This window comes from Lissotriton vulgaris, chromosome 1_2 (genome assembly GCF_964263255.1).
Source record: "Lissotriton vulgaris chromosome 1_2, aLisVul1.2, whole genome shotgun sequence".
NCBI classification, from domain to species: Eukaryota; Metazoa; Chordata; class Amphibia; order Caudata; family Salamandridae; genus Lissotriton; species Lissotriton vulgaris.
This window is the reverse complement of record NC_141686.1, coordinates 43,383,948-43,402,695: the sequence shown is the minus strand read 5'-3', so window position 1 is coordinate 43,402,695 and position 18,748 is coordinate 43,383,948. Positions and strand designations below refer to the sequence as shown.

Genomic DNA, 18,748 nt, shown 5'->3' with positions numbered 1-18,748 from the left:
TGACGTTTCCTGGAAGAATTACCACGTAACACAATACCAAGCCCTGTCACCTGAAACCCCCGAGGAATCGTGGGGCATATTATCAAGGGGGTTTATCTCCGCTTTTTTGGCTTTAAAAGCCAAGAAAGCGGAGATAAAATTATCTCCCTATTACCAAGCTGTCGCTAACACTAGTTAGTGACAGCTAAAAGGAGATAGCGACCATCTTGGGCCCCGCTTTGCATGTCAGTGATATTTATCACTAATGACATGCAAAGTGGGCGTGCCAAGATGTTAGCGACTGGAAACAGTCCCTAACATCGCTATCTCCTATTACCAACTTTTGGAGATATTCGCGCTAAGCGCGAATATCTCAAAAAGCTAACACCTGCCCTGAGCAGTTCTTAGCCATGTTATCCAATGGGAGGTGGATAACATGGCTAAGAGCATTTGCTCGATAATGCATGAATATCGCTGACTTTTCAGCGATATTCATGCATTGCGGCCGTTTTTTATCGCATTTGCGATAAACCTTGCTAATAGCAAGGTTTATCTGCGATAAAAATCGCCGATGTGCGGCGATAATTTTTGTCTCTAAACAAGTTAGAGACAAAAATTATCGCTAGTTGTTGGTAATATGCCCCCGGGTTTTTGCTTGCAGAAATCGGGAGGCGGGAGACTAGCACTGAAATCAGTAGTCTCACGCCTGAATCGGGAGGGTTGGCATGTCTGGATTCTCTACAGCTGGGGCCATAAACTACATCCGCAGGGCTAGGTGATAGCCTGGGACCGGCCTGGCATCTAAAATGGCTGCCGTGCACGACAAAATTGTGGCATTGGAAAAAAGGCAAGATGGCGCAGACAATGTTTATCAATAAGGATTCATTTATAACAAAATATTTTCTCGCACTGACAAATTGGCGGTCAACACTTCCTGATTTCCATCGAATTGAACGTTAACAGACGTCACGCAGCAAAAAAAAAAAAAGCTCACGCACAGCCGCTGGAAGACATGTATCAACATATATGAGCCTCCTCAGCCACCCTCAGAAAACATAAGGGATTAGGATACGTCTCCCGCACCCCCTTATACCTAGTAATTTAATTAAAACGAAGCACAAAATGGCGAATTCCCGTTTCGCTACCAGTTTGCGGCCCAGTTCGCGGCCCGTGAAGCGCTTCTACCGTGAAAAATATATATTTTTTTATTTTCCACACGGGACCCTTTAATAACCCCAACATCATTCCTAGGGGGTCAAGAGGGGTCTACCTAGCCCCCTTTCATTAAATTCCCCCTTCGTTTTTCAACTCTTCTTCTCTCTCGATCCTACCGAGAGATAAGATGGCGGACGCTCCGGACTGTTTAGAATGTTGACAGACACCGGAGAGCCAATCAGCTTCGCATCGCAAAGTTCCGTTTCGCGAAAAGTAAGCGGACCGGAGCGCAGCCCGGAGCGCTGTTACAGATATATATCTTGTTTTGAACGTTAATTTCTCAAAATCCACTGGAGCACATATATTGAGACCTAGCAAAGGCACATCGGGCTAACAGTCCCTACAATTTTGCCAAGTTTCGTGCAAATCCATTCAGCCGTTCGAGCTAAAAGTGAGGCCAAAGGCCCTATGGAAATTAACATGGGAAAAACGCGTTTTGGGACCCCCCTTTTTTCTCGGCCCCCCCTTGACGAAACCCCCCCAAATTTTCAAGGGCTGCTCAGAAAAAAAATGTGCCGTTTTCCTGAAAATTTCAGCCGATTCCGTCCACAAACGCCAAAGTTATTAGACATAGAATTTTCAAAAATCCCATAGGGAAAAAATCCTAACTATATATACCTACTGGCGACCGCCAGTAGGATATATATATATATATATATATATATATATATATATATATATATATATATATATATATATATATATATATATATATATATTAAACAACAGAGGACTTAAAGAAGCCCCCTGAGGCACCCCTGTAGTAATGATTTGTACTGATGACAGAAAAGGTCCTAACGAAATCGATTGTGTCCTATTTGTCAAGAAGGATGTAATCCAAGCCAATGCATGATCTGATATACCACACAATCTCAGTCTGGCCAACAGAATTTTGTGTGAGATCGAATCAAACGCTGCTGACAAGTCTAAAAGGCCCTCTTGCCCTCATCCAGAATTAATTTGATGGTATCTGATATTTCAAGTAATGCCAACTCTGTTGAATATTTTGATCAAAAACCGGATTGACGGGGATGAAGAATCTGTGCTGACTCTAGATACTTAGAAAGCTCCTTATATACAATTTTCTCTGTGATTTTCCCTAAAATGGGTAATAGAGAAATTGGCCTGTAATTTGCAAGATTTGAGGAGTCGATGTTAGGCTTTTTCTTCAGGGGTTTTTCCATGGCAAATTTCCATTCATCTGGCACTGTCCCTGTGGCAAGTGAGGAGCTCACAATATCATTAATCACTGGGTTAACAATGTCAATGATATGGTGTAACAACATCCGGGGAAAAGCATCCAGAGGTGATCCCGATTTACAAGCCAAAATTACCTCCTTAGTCTGGGAGAGAGAAGCGGGTTCAATGGCATGAAGGCCAAAACTACCATCACCATTTGTAGACTCCTGTGCCCCAGAAGGCTCCAAATGGTCCTGATTGACAAAGTTCTTTTGTATAGCCTTAATTTTTTCCTCAAAAGTAAATTGCTAGATCTTGACATAGCTTTTAGGAGGGGGGAATTTCTACATGTACCCCCTTAGGATCAGTGAATGAGTTTACGATAGTAAAAATCTCTTTTTGATTGAATTTTACCATAGTTATTTGACTATGGTAATATGACTTTTTAGCTGATTTAATAGCTGCCTGGTAACTTTTCCTAAATCAGACGATTTGATTCAACGTATCCCTTTCTCCATCTGCGTTCCAACTATTTTGATTGCAGGTGTAGTCCTTCTAGTTCTTTCGGGAACCAAGGATCCCTATGGGGTGCATCTGTTCTTGGCATGTAGAGCTGCAGAGTTACACACTGCTGCATAGATCGCCATCTAGTGTTTGGCCCGGATGTTTGCACTTGTTTTTGTCCTGAAAGTCTTTGGCAGTCACGAGATAGGTGACTCTTCCTTTGGATCACATTGCGCATGGGCATTGACTCCATCCTTAGATTGTTTTTCGTCAGCAGGGAAATGATGGAGCTTTGTAAGAAACAGGAAGGATGCCCATGTAAGCTGTATCTAATTAAGATAATACTGGAACAGATAAAGGTAGCCGGGGAGGCGGGTGGGCGTGTGTAACTCTGCAGCTCAACATGACAAGAACAGATGCATACTGGTAAGTAGCATTTTCCGTTCGAGGCATATGAGATGCAGATTACACACTGTTCCATAGATTATATAGCAGTACTCCCTCCTAGCTGCGTCCACCAGAATCTTTTGTAGTAGTGTCAAATAGTGTTTGGAGTACAGCCTGGCCCACAATAGCTTGTAGTTTAGTTTGCACATCTACACAATTTTGCGAATGTGTGCGGTGCAGACCATGTAGCTGCTCTGCAGATATCATCTAAGGGAATTTTCCCTAAAAATGTACTTGAATCCCCTATCTTTCCTGTAGAGTGGGCTTTATGAGGAACAGATAATGTATGTTTAGCTTTGTGGTAGCAAATTTGTATGCATTTGACAATCCACCTAGCTATCCCAGATTTTGATATAAGGGTTGCCTTTGTGTGGTGGTGAGAAAGACACAAAAAGTTATTTGGTCTTACGAAAGGATTGTCTTCTCTCAATGTAGTAAAGCAATGACATCTAAGGTATGAAGAGCTGTAGGGGCAGCCTTTTTCTCGATTCGGGGTTTGATGACTCGAGCCCTGACTGGATAGCATTGAGGTGGACTTTGTGTGGTGTCAAAAGTTTCCATGAGAAAATCTTCCTCCACGGGGTCTGTGTGTAGGTCAACCATGAGAAAATCTTCCTCCACGGGGTCTGTGTGTAGGTCAACCCCATTGTATTGGGCAGCTCTATGGACGAGTTGGTTAAAGCCCATAGTGTCCTCTGGGGGGGAAGGCCTAGAGGGGTATATGTCATCCTGTGGAACGTTAGGAATGTCTGGGGTGCTATAATCATCCCAGGGGTCAGGGGAGTCAGGAGAACTAGGATTCCCTAGTGGTTCATTGTCCGCGCCTTCCCCTGCATCATCCGAGGTGTTATCTACATCATCATCATCTTCTACTGGAGTAGGGGATGGTGTAGGAGAGTGATGGGGTGAGGAGGAGGAGGAGGAGGAGGAGAAGGGATCCTTAATGGAGAGGTTACAATGTCTCTCTTTTTAGGAGGAGGAGGAGGAGGAGCAGGTGCACGCCCCTCTAGTGGTCGTTTCTTGGAGCTCAGTCAATTGACCAGTTTTGGGATCCTTCACAAGAGTTTTTTGGGTAGCATCTGGTCGAAATAGTTCTTCTGTAGAAGGTAGATCCTTCGGTGCCGAGGTCTTTGGTTCCGCAGACTTTTTCGGCACCGACTCGGTAGCGGTTCTAGGTTCTTTTGGCTTCAAACCGAGACCTTTTGTAGTGTCTTTGGCCGGTGGAACATGTTGTTTCCTCGGTTTCAAGGACTTTTTCGACTACGAAGCATGGGAGGAGGGCCCTTTGGTGGTAGTTTTTTGGTCGGCTCAGAGTATGTTCTTGGTGTTGAGGAGCCAGTGCCAGTCTTTGGTGCGGAGTGCTTGGATGTCGAAGCAGCGGTCGGCGTGGATGAGGAAGAGGATGGCTTCTTTTTCGGAGCCAGTAGGTGTGTGTGTCGGCACCGGAGGTAGGCTGACTCGAGCCAGAGTCGCTTGAAGCTTTAGTAGGCTTCTTTACCAGGCCCGAAGGCAGGGCATGGGAAGCAGTCTCTCGGTGTGCACCAGGACCCGAAGGTGAAGGTGTGACCGAAGCCTTTTTCGAGGGTGTCGCGGGAGTGTCTGGGTCGACGTGTGTACTTATGAACCGCTGTGCAGGAGTGATGTTCTCGACATCTGAGTCCTCGGTTTCGGAGCCTTCTTCGGCCCGCTCCTGTTCTGGCACGTCGACACCCTCTTGGAAGATGTCGTCAGGGATCGAAGATGACGAGCGAGCCATGTTCCTTCGAGCTTGTTGGTCCCGAATTGTCTTTTTGGAGCGGAAGGAGGCGCAAGCTGAACAGTCTCTGGCTACGTGCTCCGGTGAGAGGCAGAGATTGCACACCTCATGGAGATCGGTGTGGGGAAACTTTGACCCACATTGAGGACACTTCTTGAATGGCATACTTTCCATGAGCCAGAAGATAAGGCCCAAGTAGGCCCTTAGGCCTTCGTCGATGACGAGAATCGAAGACTTCGAAGTTGTTTAGACTAACGTCGATGGGGAACGCGTTCGAGACAATACCGTCATAACGGGTGAAGGATTGCGTGCGGAAAGTAGAATCAATTCTAAACCGGAGTGCAGTTACCACATCAGAACCCAACTGCGGAAAAAAACAATCTAAGGATGGAACCGATGCCCATATGCAATGTGATCCAAAGGAGGAGCCACCTATGTTGTGACTTCCAAAGACTTTCAGGACAAAAACAAGTGCAAACATACGGGCCCAACAATAGATGGCGATCTATGCAACAGTGTGTAATCTGCAGCTCATATGCCTCAAACCCTTTTTTTTTCTCTTTTTGCCGATGTTGACTGTAAAGCTGAAAAGTCTACATAGGCAAAGTCAAAAGGCAAAACTCACAGGCTTTGGCACTGCTTGTTTATAGATTTGCTATGAATCAGAACCAGTATTGCTGACTTTAGGATTATGGAACCACATAAATCACTTTCTGTTTTTCAAACAGAGTCAAGTGAGTGAATATGTTTTTGCCAAAATAAAGTGCACACCTAGGTTCAGTAAGCAACAGTGAACAATGAGAAGAACCAAACAAACAGAGGGCAAGAACGTTGATTAAAAGATAATTTTGCCAAGTGGCTGCACGGTGGGCAGTGGTGTGGGAGCAATGAGGTAAAATGAGCAGCCTTTCTATAACATATTGCTATGGGTTGTTCTTGAAGGTGTGCGCTTCTAGCTTCTTTATGAAATAAAGAAAAAACGGGTTGAGACTTATGAGGTCTCCGATACGGTTTCAGAGGGTGGGATTTTACATTACAGGCTTAGCAAGAGTCTAGATTCAAGAGATTGCAGGTGCAGCATGAGGCATGCAGGTTTTTGTTATTACTGCTTTGTACATAAACTAACAAGATTTTAACATATTGCATGGTGGTAGGTAGAAACAAATGATTGCTACTGGAGTAACAGTCGTAGGATCAAATCTAGGACTGTCCTATTACAAAATGGGTAGCTACACGTAGTCGAGTGAGGACCTGGGAGGTCATTTAAAAATTCATGTTTGAGAGCCAAGTCTGAATGAAATGTTGTTCCATATAAACACAGAAGTGACCAGGGCCTGCACCCAACACACATGTATTTATCATTGCAAATCACCTTACATGATTTTCTGAGCAGACAATGGATTTTTCTTAACATCCTTGCAGGAGTCAATATACTACTGTAGAATTCATCCTTCAGTGAATCAGGGTATTGTTAATATGTTCAGACTACACATATTAAACTTCTAACCACTTAACCAACATGAAAAGAAATCAAATGATGTTCAGCAAGATTAAGCAAATTATAACTATATAATGATTTTTAAGAGGTTTGCCTTATAAAACATGCATATGCTTGCATCAGAGCTCAATGCACAAAAGACAAACAAATCCATTATTAATACCATATGTTACAGAGTGAGCATGTTCAAACTAATACAAAAAATACAGTGTGTTAACTACTGTAACTCTGGTTGAGTTAGCGTCTGATTGGCTTAGTCAAGTTCAACTGCCAAGATATAGAATACACCCATAGATTTCCTGCTTCCAAATTAATTATTTTTAACACAGACACAGATATGGGACACAACTAATCACATTAGCAACACAGGAATACAATTCCAAATTAAGGTCATTGCAACAAAATACCCATCTAGAAACCTAACTTGGTTAGCATCACAGTTAAGCACCACAACACATTTTACACTTACCTGTATGTGCGGCTTCATCTGCTTCCATGTTACGGAGTGAATAACTCCCTGGTTCAGATAGTTCAGTGCCTGCTGAAGAACACGTGGTGCAATGTACTGTTTCTGCCGGTACTGGTCTAATATTTTTAACAGTACCTAAGGGAATGTAAAAAAAATTTAAAATAAGAAATATGCATATATTTAATTTTGAAGTGAGGTTTCATGCTGCACAAAATGTGTTCGACTGACATACCATTTTAAAACACGTGTACTAAAATTCAGAAGCTGCAACAGTAACACTAGCAAAGCAGCCTTCTTTCCAGTCCAATAGTAATCAGAGTGCCCAGTGCCAGGGGTACCACTTTCATTCCATATCTACAATAACCTCTGAGCACACATAAACAATTCCTGTATGTAACACAAACAAGTATCTGGCAAGTGTCTCTTATCTTGAAGAGTGAGATTTGTCTTTTCAATCTCACAAGGTCAATTTCAATAATCAGAGTTCCAAATGTTTAGTCTTTGTCGTTTATTTCTTTGTTTTTCTTCATATCCCCCCAGATGTCCAAAGTTAATTACAACAGCCAACACGTGTTTCGTCGTGTACAGTATAATACCTCGACTTCTTCAGGGCTCTAAATTTTACAGTTACTTCAGGCATCAAATGCGTATTCCAAGCGTAAATAAAGTTATCGATCTGTTCACCTCACGGAGGTCTGCATCAAGGAGTAGAATCCAGTCTTTATAACTGCAAGTACCTGGAGTGTGGTGGATTCACCGGACGCCGCGCGCTTCTGCCGTAGCATAAACCCGCGGGGGCGGCTCTGAGTATTTCTAGCGCCTCCAGCATGGGTGTAGACATTAATTAACTCAATTCTGAGCAAGCACAGGTGTGGCAACTGATCTTCCAAGATTGCCTGCTCGAAGACGATGAAGGGCAGTGGCTATCCCTTACAGTAGAGTGACAGACTGAGGTACCCTGGTCTAAATGGCCACAAATTGCTGGTGGGTCTGGCTCAGCTCCGTGTTAGGGGGCTGAGTGTGTGATTGGTTGGTACGGCAGCCTGGGCTGCGCGCTCCCCCTGAACAATATTTTTGTGGCATTCTTGCTTACAATAACATCTCAGTGGTAGTTTGTTGAAGTTTTACCAGGTTTATTGTTTGATTTTACTTTCATTCCCTCCCCCTTATAAACCTGATCTTGATTATCGGAGGCACTATGTTTATCTAAATTGTCTTTGCACGCATGTCCGACAGTATTGTCTCTTTGATTGCAGTTGCTTTTTCCTGAAACTGCTGCGTTATATTTTGTTCTGTTATGGACTGTCCAATTGGTGCTGATTCCATCTCCATTACTGTAAACTTACATATGTTAAGTATTGCTCCTTTTACATTGATGTACGCCAGAGCTTTCCAAACTGTGTGTCCCGACACAGTACTGTGTTGCCTGCAAAAGGTGGATGTGCCGCGGGCACTTAGCACATAACTGCTAATAATTAAGAGGTATTCCAGACATTCTGCTCTATGGGGGCCAGGCGATTCACAACAGAGCCTCATTAACAAGTAAATGGTCTTTTAAAGACCAGTGAAGTGCTCGGTGCGGCTGTGTGTGCCGGGGAAGCTGGGGTGAGGTGACAGAGGGAGGGAGACAGCCAGGAGGGAGACAGCCAGGAGGGAGACAGCAGTTGACGGAGAGCGAGGGAGACAGAGAGCGAGGGAGACAGAGAGCGAGGGAGACAGAGAGCGAGGGAGACAGAGAGCGAGGGAGACAGAGAGCGAGGGAGACAGAGAGCGAGGGAGACAGAGAGCGAGGGAGACAGAGAGCGAGGGAGACAGAGAGCGAGGGAGACAGAGAGCGAGGGAGACAGAGAGCGAGGGAGACAGAGAGCGAGGGAGACAGAGAGCGAGGGAGACAGAGAGCGAGGGAGACAGAGAGCGAGGGAGACAGAGAGCGAGGGAGACAGAGAGCGAGGGAGACAGAGAGCGAGGGAGACAGAGAGCGAGGGAGACAGAGAGCGAGGGAGACAGAGAGCGAGGGAGACAGAGAGCGAGGGAGACAGAGAGCGAGGGAGACAGAGAGCGAGGGAGACAGAGAGCGAGGGAGACAGAGAGCGAGGGAGACAGAGAGCGAGGGAGACAGAGAGTGAGGGAGACAGAGTGAGGGAGACAGAGTGAGGGAGACAGAGTGAGGGAGACAGAGTGAGGGAGACAGAGTGAGGGAGACAGAGTGAGGGAGACAGAGTGAGGGAGACAGAGTGAGAGAGACAGAGTGAGGGAGACAGAGTGAGGGAGACAGAGTGAGGGAGACAGAGTGAGGGAGACAGAGTGAGGGAGACAGAGTGAGGGAGACAGAGAGTGAGGGAGACAGAGAGTGAGGGAGACAGAGAGTGAGGGAGACAGAGAGTGAGGGAGACAGAGAGTGAGGGAGACAGAGAGTGAGGGAGACAGAGAGACAGAGAGAGAGAGGGAGAGAGGGAGACAGAGTGAGGGAGACAGAGAGTGAGGGAGACAGAGAGTGAGGGAGACAGAGAGTGAGGGAGACAGAGAGTGAGGGAGACAGAGAGCGAGGGAGACAGAGAGCGAGGGAGACAGAGAGCGAGGGAGACAGAGAGCGAGGGAGACAGAGAGCGAGGGAGACAGAGAGCGAGGGAGACAGAGAGCGAGGGAGACAGAGAGCGAGGGAGACAGAGAGCGAGGGAGAGCGAGGGAGAGCGAGGGAGAGCGAGGGAGAGCGAGGGAGAGCGAGGGAGACCGAGAGCGAGGGAGAGCGAGAGCGAGGGAGAGCGAGAGCGAGGGAGACCGAGAGCGAGGGAGACCGAGAGCGAGGGAGACCGAGAGCGAGGGAGACCGAGAGCGAGGGAGACCGAGAGCGAGGGAGACCGAGAGCGAGGGAGACCGAGAGCGAGGGAGACCGAGAGCGAGGGAGACCGAGAGCGAGGGAGACCGAGAGCGAGGGAGACCGAGAGCGAGGGAGACCGAGAGCGAGGGAGACCGAGAGCGAGGGAGACCGAGAGCGAGGGAGACCGAGAGCGAGGGAGACCGAGAGCGAGGGAGACAGAGAGCGAGGGAGACAGAGTGAGGGAGACAGAGTGAGGGAGACAGAGTGAGGGAGACAGAGTGAGGGAGACAGAGTGAGGGAGACAGAGTGAGGGAGACAGAGTGAGGGAGACAGAGTGAGGGAGACAGAGTGAGGGAGACAGAGTGAGGGAGACAGAGTGAGGGAGACAGAGTGAGGGAGACAGAGAGTGAGGGAGACAGAGAGTGAGGGAGACAGAGAGTGAGGGAGACAGAGAGTGAGGGAGACAGAGAGTGAGGGAGACAGAGAGTGAGGGAGACAGAGAGTGAGGGAGACAGAGTGAGGGAGACAGAGAGTGAGGGAGACAGAGAGTGAGGGAGACAGAGAGTGAGGGAGACAGAGAGTGAGGGAGACAGAGAGTGAGGGAGACAGAGAGAGAGGGAGAGAGGGAGACAGAGAGAGGGAGACAGAGAGAGAGAGGGAGAGAGGGGAGAGAGAGGGGGTGACAGAGGGAGAGAGGGGGGGACAGAGGGAGAGAGGGGGGGACAGAGGGAGAGAGGGGGGACAGAGGGAGAGAGGGGGAGACAGAGGGCGAGAGGGGGAGACAGGGGGAGAGAGGGGGAGTCAGAGAGAGAGAGGGGGGGAAGCAGAGGGAGAGGGGGGGAAGCAGAGGGAGGGGCAGAAGGAGGGAGGGGGGGAGACAGAGGGAGGGAGACAGAGACAGGCAGAGATAGACAGACAGAGACAGGGACAGACAGACAGGGCAAAGACAGACCGAGACAGAGAGAGGAAGACAGAGGGAGGTAGACGGGGACAGACAGACAGATAGAGGCAGAGACTGGGACAGAGCGAGGCACAGAGACAGAGAGGGAGAGAGAGGGAGACAGATAAGAGGGAGGCAGATGAGAGGGAGAGAGGGAGATAGAGACAGGGACAGGTACAGACAGAGATAGAGCTAGAGACAGATAGAGACAGGGACAAGGACAGATAGAGATAGAGATAGGGACAGAAAGAGATAGGGACAGATAGAGATAGAGACAGAGACAGACCGAGACAGAGAGAGGGAGGGAGACAGAGGGAGGTAGATAGGGACAGACAGACAGATAGAGGCAGAGACTGGGACAGACCGAGGCACAGAGACAGAGAGGGAGAGAGATAAGAGGGATACAGATGAGAGGGAGAGAGGGAGATAGAGACAGGGACAAGGACAGACAGAGATAGAGATAGAGACAGGGACAGATAGAGATAGAGACAGGGACAGATAGAGTAAGTGGCAGAGACAGACTGAGAGACGGAGAGGGAGACAGAGGTAGGGAGGTAGGAAGACAGGGACAGACAGACATACAGAGGGAGAGAGAGAGGGAGATAGAGGGAGGGAGAGGGAGAGAGGGAGACAGGGAGAGAGAGCAACAGAGGTAGGGAGGTAGGAAGACAGGGACAGACAGACAGAGGGAGAGAGAGAGGGAGATAGAGGTAGGGAGACAGAGGGAGGGAGACGTGGAGAGAAAGGGAGGGAGAGGGAGAGAGAGAAGGAGGGAGACGGTTAGAGAGAGACAGGGGGCAAAGTGAGACAGAGCGAGAGAAGGAGAGGGAGAGAGAGAGAGGGAAAGAGAGAGGGAGGGAGACAGAGAGAGGGATGGAGAGATAGAGAGAGGGAAGGAGACGGAGAGAGAGAGAAAGATGTGTGCATGCCAGGTCAGATTTACAATTGCTTTAGTAACCTTCCTGCTTTCTCAAAGTTGATTGAAAATGCACCAATTGCCCACTTTTGTTTCAACATTTTCTTCCAGGGGGAGAACCCCCCCCCCCCCGCCCCCCCTTGGGAGGTTCTGGCTTGCTCACTACACTGCCATACCGTGTCCCAAAATGATGCATCGCCACAAAGTGTGTCACCAACATGAAAAGTTTGGAACGCTGTGATGTACGCTATACCCCAAAATCTCAATAAAATATATGTTGCAAAATTAATTATCACAAAAAGCACGCTTACTGGTATGTGATTTGGACCTCTCGTCCCCTTTTTCTCAGCCTCCACTTGACAAATGACCCCAAAACATTCCAAGATGGAGCAAGGTGGATAAACTTTATTTGGGAAAGTTTATGCAGATTGATCATTCAGTTATTAGCAAAACAGAAGATGCACTTCCTATGGAATCTCTGACACACCTATACATACACAGTGGCCAGATCAAATTGAGAAGGATAGGTTTCTAACATTTAATCCAAGTTTTCTTCCAGGGGAATCATCATCAAAGTCATAAGCAATTATCTGCCCCACCCACATGCAGGAGCACTATTGATGAACATCCCCAGGAAAAGAACGCCTATAATCAATCACTCATTGGCTCAACACCTTGAATTCACAGACAAATGATACATAAAGGACAATATAACACAGGAAACATCAAAGTTTTACCTGCTGAATTCCAACAGCATAAGTTTTGAGAAAGAAATCTGAGAACTCAAAATATTCTTTAGTCACATTTCCCGGGCTCCCATACCTGCAAAAAAGGAAAAATGCAAACAGTGAACAGAACATTAGAATATTGCAATATGTAGTGAGTACTGAAAATAAATGATATGAAGAATGTAAAACAGTAAGCACATCTGTGAATTTCACAGTATGTTTTACAATGTGCCCCACAACCTAGTTAAATGGACCAACCTATATTAATCTTTTTGTTATTAAACTGTAACAATGTGCTAATTTCACGCTGTTTAACATTAAACTAACTGTACATTCCTACTTGTTTAGCGATAATTATCAATGTATAGTAAGTGTTGGGATGGAGAGATCTACTGCATGGTAAATGGTTGAAAATTCGCACTGAGGGAGGGAAATGGAAGACTAACAGACCGGGGATTATCGAAGCCTTTGCCTCCTATTACGACCTCTTTAATCCCCATCTCAGACCACTACAGCGGAGGAATCCTGCGAACTGCTGACCGACATAGTGCTCCCCACCCTCAAAAGTGATGATCTAAACCTAATAGAGGAGACCTTGTGGAAGAGGAAATCGTTTGAACTATACGTGAATTAAACTTTGAGGGTGTTCAAAGAGAGTAGGGCACAAGGCTACCAGAGTCGTCACACATAAAGAGTGTCCTTTATGTAGACCGATTTTGCTCCTTTACGTTGAAGTCAAAATCCTGCCCAAACTCTTGGCTTTGCAACTAATCCAAGTTATCGCTACACTAGTCCATCCAGGTTGATCCGGCATAATGCCCAGAAGCAGCACTATCCTTGATCTTCGACCGCTGCAAGGAGTGCTCGGTTGGGCCGGAATAATTCATGAGAACATACTAGTCCTCTGGTTAGATGCAGATATGGCCATTGACACCGTCAAATGGTCATACATTTTTGAAGTATTGACCGAGATGGGGTTTTGGCCCCAAGTTCTTTGCAGGGGTAAGGCTCCTCCACACTGAACCCCTAACCCAGGTTGCTGTCAACAGGGGGACTTCTCAGAACTTTGGCCTTCAGCACGGCACCAGACAGAGCTGCCCACTTTCTCTACTCCTCGTTGCCCTCTTGCTGGAACCATTGGCGGCTTGAATCAGGATGGATCCACTGATCCGTGGTCCCGGCTGGATTGAGCAATGGTAGGACAGAATTTCGCACTATGTAGATAACATCCTGCTATATGTGGCGGATCCGTTGACGGAATAATGCATAAACCCCTCTCTTTGGTCGCAGTTCGGAATATGTGATCAGCTGGACTAAATTGTTAATCTACATTCTGTATCGGCAGGTGCCCGAACTGCCCTATGTGTATGAAGCCCAGATGGTCTTTGATCTCAGTATATTTTTTACTAGTGACCCAGAACTCTTCTTTGCAAAAAAAAAACTTCAATCGCTGTTGACGCTACTTAAGAGCGATGTGTAGCACTGGAGGCCCCTATCATAATCTCTGCTCGGTAGGGCTGCGTTGATTAAGAATTTAGCCCTGCCTGCTTTCTTTACACACTACACAATACACCATACCCGGTCCTTACAGCCTATTTTAGAGCTATAGACTGCCCTCCGGACTGTGCTTTGGGATGGAGGCCAGCACGCACCGCACTCAACAAGCTCAGAAGGAGATGATATGATGATGGATTAGCTCGTCCTGACATCCGAAAATACTACTGGGCAGCTGAACTTAGGACAATTGACCAATGGGTACACCTTTCAGACAGATTAGATTTGCAATCCGGGGGATAGTTACAGGTCATCTATTTCCAATCATTACACTTGACACTCAAAAGACCCACTGCTGTTACAGTTACACTGGCACACTACACTTGCAACTTTGGGTTGGAAGGGTATAATAACCCAGGCCACTACCCTGTGGGATGCTACTATCAAACAAGTGGTATGAATATTTAATGATTTGTCAAGGCTGTTTAGCCTTTTGTAGCATCATTTTATGAAATGAGCAACCAAACTAGAAGACAACTTTGCAGCAGCAATGGCTTAATTGAATCTAAATATGGCTCTCTCAAGAGAAAAGGCTTGAGACTTGGGGAGGTGGGAAGCAGCTATCTAGTTCAGAGGATACAGAACATCCACAAGAAATTGGCAGATGTCCAGTGCGCTCTATTTAAAGTGTACACATTTGTATATTCTTTAAATACAGAAGACAGGATAACTTCCAATTTTGGGGGGTTCCACATCCACTAAACATTAAATAACCCCCTTTGATTTTTCTTGAACAGATCAGGAATTTGAACTCAGATAGCTTCAGCTGCTTTAACCCTTTCGATGCTCATGACGAGCTGAGCTCGTCATGATGCACAGTTGAGCTGTGCTGATGACGAGCCCAGCTCGTCATAAAATAATGTCAAATAGCAATTTCCAGCACAGGAGGGGAAAACGCCTAGCAGCCAAGGTGTTAAAGAAGGTGTAAAGAAGACAGTTGTAAGGAGACTTTGAAACCCCTGCCTCTAATATTCTGAATCCTAAGGCTAACAAGAAGCTTGCAAGATTGGGTAGGTTTGCAATCAGGAGGCCAAAAGATAGAAGAAAAGATCACAGTACAGGTTTAACCACATTGCCGGACAGTCTAAGAGAAGGTAAACAAAAAGAAAGAGTAAATCCAGATCATCTTTTAAATCCACAAAAGAAGATGAAGGCAGAAGAAAGGGAAAATAATTGATTTTAGCGCTCAAAAGAAAGCCACACTACCTTGATTAGTCTCCACTTCAACTCAATTCTTCATACATGGCCAACTAGCAACTTTATGAAAGGATTTAGGCCTCCAAAGAAAACTTAACTCAGTATCACAAATTAACAAGTTACTCACCTTCGGTAACAATGTATCTGGTAGTCTAGTCGCAGTTTCCTTAACTTAGAATATCCCAAAGGCGCCAGTCTGGATCTGCAGATTTATCAGCAGTACCTTTGCGTGCCGAGGGACAGCATCGCATGGCTCCGCCCGGACTTCGTCCACGGATAGGACGTCAGTGGAGCCATACAAGTCCCTCCCGGTGCGCTGACGTCAGTTTTCTGCTGTGAAACATTTCCGCGCCACAACGCGGAGCCGGTACTAAAACGGTGAGTGTGGGAACAGTGTGGCAAAAAAAATTAAAAATAGTGGAAGCAACCATGACAATAAGAATAAAGTGATGAGAAACATCACAATGCACGTCAAAGAAAAACACTTCATACTGTAAAGGACTAATGAGGGGAGAGCATAGCACTCGCCCCTAGAAACAGTCTTGCACAAGCGAAGAACCTTACCTTCCTATGAGGCAAAACAGCAATGGAAATTAATGCTATGGTAAACGACAAGCAGTCTGCAACCACATGAATGTTATGGAAATGGACAACAATACTGTAACAACAGGACTGTTATGGCAAATGACAACATTTCTGTAACAACAGAGAATGTGCAGCCATACATACTATATATATATGACCAATCAACTTGTAGCATAGTCAAATAGATCCCAAACTAATGGAGAAAAGTATCCGGAGGGAGGAAGGGAGGAACGGTATGATCAAGCTCCACACTGGAAAAGAACCAGGGTGCAAGAGTATGGCTGGATAAGAGAGCCCACCAGCCAAAGCGAGAATGGGTGGAGAAGCAACAGGTAGAACAGAATAAAACATCCTCACCTGGGAATAATGTGAAGTAGACTAACACGCATGAAGACAGAAACCACTGGTAGAAAGACCAATGGGTAAGACCCCAACCTGAAAAAGTTCTCGGGAGGATGGGTGGGCGTTAAGGAATTTGCGGCTAGACTGTGTCTCTACTAGATACATCGTTACCGAAGCTAAGTAACTTATTCATCTGATAGCGACATCTAGCTGCAGACTCCTCAACTTAGAATAGACACCAAAGCTATACCCCATTGTGACTGAACCCCACGAAGTTCCAAAGAGAACTGATCTGTCAATAAAGATTGACGAAAGCAGGTGGAGACAACAAGTGCAAGCGTGGGTGACACTTGAGGCCTGAAACTCTGAACAAGGAAAGGCAATGTACCACAGTCCTTCAGAGGACAGCACGAGGCTCCCACCAACCAGGAAGAGACGAAGGGAAATTACAGACACCAGAACGGCCAGTACATAGTGAAAGAAAATCCATAAGCTTCTGTAAGAAGGATTAAAAGCAGAACCGTGCACAGGATCCCATGGACCTGCAAAAAGTAAAAGTCCCAGAGGAAGAACAAAACAGCATGACAGAGTCAGAGCGTACAAAATGAGCATTCACAACAGTGGATGCCAAGAGTGACAAGTGTAGAGACAGATATCATCCATGTAAAGATATACAAAACCATGACTACAATGAGATACAAGGTTGTGGACAATAGGGATACACATATGCAGACAGTGTTGACCTTGGGAGGCACACCGCACACATGCAAAATCCCATGAAATGGAGCAGCAACAGCACACATGCGGCAGCAGAAAGACACCGAACGTATCACCAGGTAGTCATACTGACCAGCTATACACAAGGATACATTGGTCAAAGGATACCGGCAGAAGCCGGACACAAACAGAGGGCTCGGTCTCAAGAAAGAGAGAGAGAGAGCAAGCGAGAGACAGATAGAGGGAGACACAGAATCTGGAGCATGAAACCCAAGCTATTGCAACAGGGAAAAACCCTGTACGTGTACTCTCTCTCAGTTAGTATGCATATATGATATGTATACATATGCATACATACACACATAAATAGATATGCAACCAAATATATATATTCACAGCAAGTATTTAACAGAATTTATGCCAATGTATGTGCACATTTTCAATTGGATATGTTTTCTATGTCCATTGCAGCTTTTGTTTATGTTTTATCACTTGTATTTACCAATATATAAGTTCGCAAAAAAATGGCCCTTAATGTTGTGATCAAGGCTGCTGTGAGCAGTTGAAACGCGTAGACAGTCACTCTGCACGCTAACAAACATTTGCCGTGGAATTCGTCCGTGTCCTCTGTTCACGAGTTGGGATATATCTATATATCTATATATATAAAATCGAAAGTATGTCTGTTTGTCCTTTATGCATTACTACACCATTCATCCGATCGCCATGAAACTTTAGGAAGTTGTTGAGTACACTACCACTAAGGTTTCTGGCCAAAAAAAAAAAAAAATTGTTAAAAGTTGTTGAGTACACTCCCGCAAAGGTTTCTGGCAAAAAAAAAATAAGAACAATTTGTTAAATATCGCCCTCCCGGCCCCCAGGGCCCTCATAATGTTTCCAATACTGAACGTTCACACTTTCCGATGCGACTCGCTTTTGCAATGACCATCAACAAAGCACAAGGACAATCGCTGCAAGTGTGTGGACTAGATTTGGAGAATCCGTGCTTCTCACATGGACAACTGTATGTGGCCATCTCACGCGTCGGAAAACCTTCTGATTTGTGTACGCACCAGACGGAAAAACAAAAAATACCGTGTATCCACAGGCACTCGAATAAATAAACAGAATTAAAACAAAACTTTAAAATGTTTTCCATATTAAAATGAATAAGTTTCAATAAAAATGACACAATGTAAATTGAATGTTATCATAACAAGTTTCCTTAAATTTCCTTTCTTCTGAGATCGCAGCAACGCGCGACGGGTAAGCTAGTATATATATATAAAAAAGAATGTATGTCTGTCTAGTTGTCCTTTATGCATTACTACACCATTCATCCGATCGGCATGAAACTTTGGGAAGTTGTTGAGTACACTCCCGCGAAGGTTTCTGGCAAAAAAAAATATATATATATTTGTTATATATCGGCCTACCGCCCCCCCAGGGCCCTCATAATCTTTCCAATACTGAACGTTTACTGAACGTTTCCGGTGCGACTCGCTTTTGCAATGACCATCAACAAAGCACAAGGACAATCGCTGCAAGTGTGTGGACTACATTTGGAGAATCCGTGCTTCTCACATGGACAACTGTATGTGGCCAGCTCACGCGTCAGAAAACCTTCTGATTTATTCGTGTACGCACCAGACGGAAAAACAAAAAATAGCGTGTATCCACAAGCACTCGAATAAATAAACAGAATTAACGTTTATAGTTTCCGGTGCGACTCGCTTTTGCAATGACCATCAACAAAGCACAAGGACAATCGCTGCAAGTGTGTGGACTAGATTTGGAAAATCTGTGCTTCTCACATGGACAACTGTATGTGGCCTGCTCAGGCGTCAGAAAACCTTCTGATTTATTTGTGTACGAACCAGACGGAAAAACAAAAAATACAGAGT

General features: G+C 45.8%; 1 protein-coding gene across 2 annotated transcripts in view; it reads right to left on the bottom strand.

Annotated features, from left to right (window-relative positions):
• The window catches only part of IPO8 (importin 8), a 672,931-nt gene that overhangs the window by 458,640 nt on the left and 195,543 nt on the right, over nucleotides 1-18,748 (bottom strand). For both annotated transcript variants that reach the window (XM_086952791.1, XM_086952792.1), the window contains 2 exons: nucleotides 12,459-12,543; nucleotides 7,048-7,182 (listed from right to left, as the gene is read on the bottom strand). In XM_086952791.1, coding sequence (XP_086808917.1) covers nucleotides 7,048-7,182; nucleotides 12,459-12,543 — 220 coding nt within the window. The remainder of the gene's footprint in view (nucleotides 1-7,047; nucleotides 7,183-12,458; nucleotides 12,544-18,748) is intronic.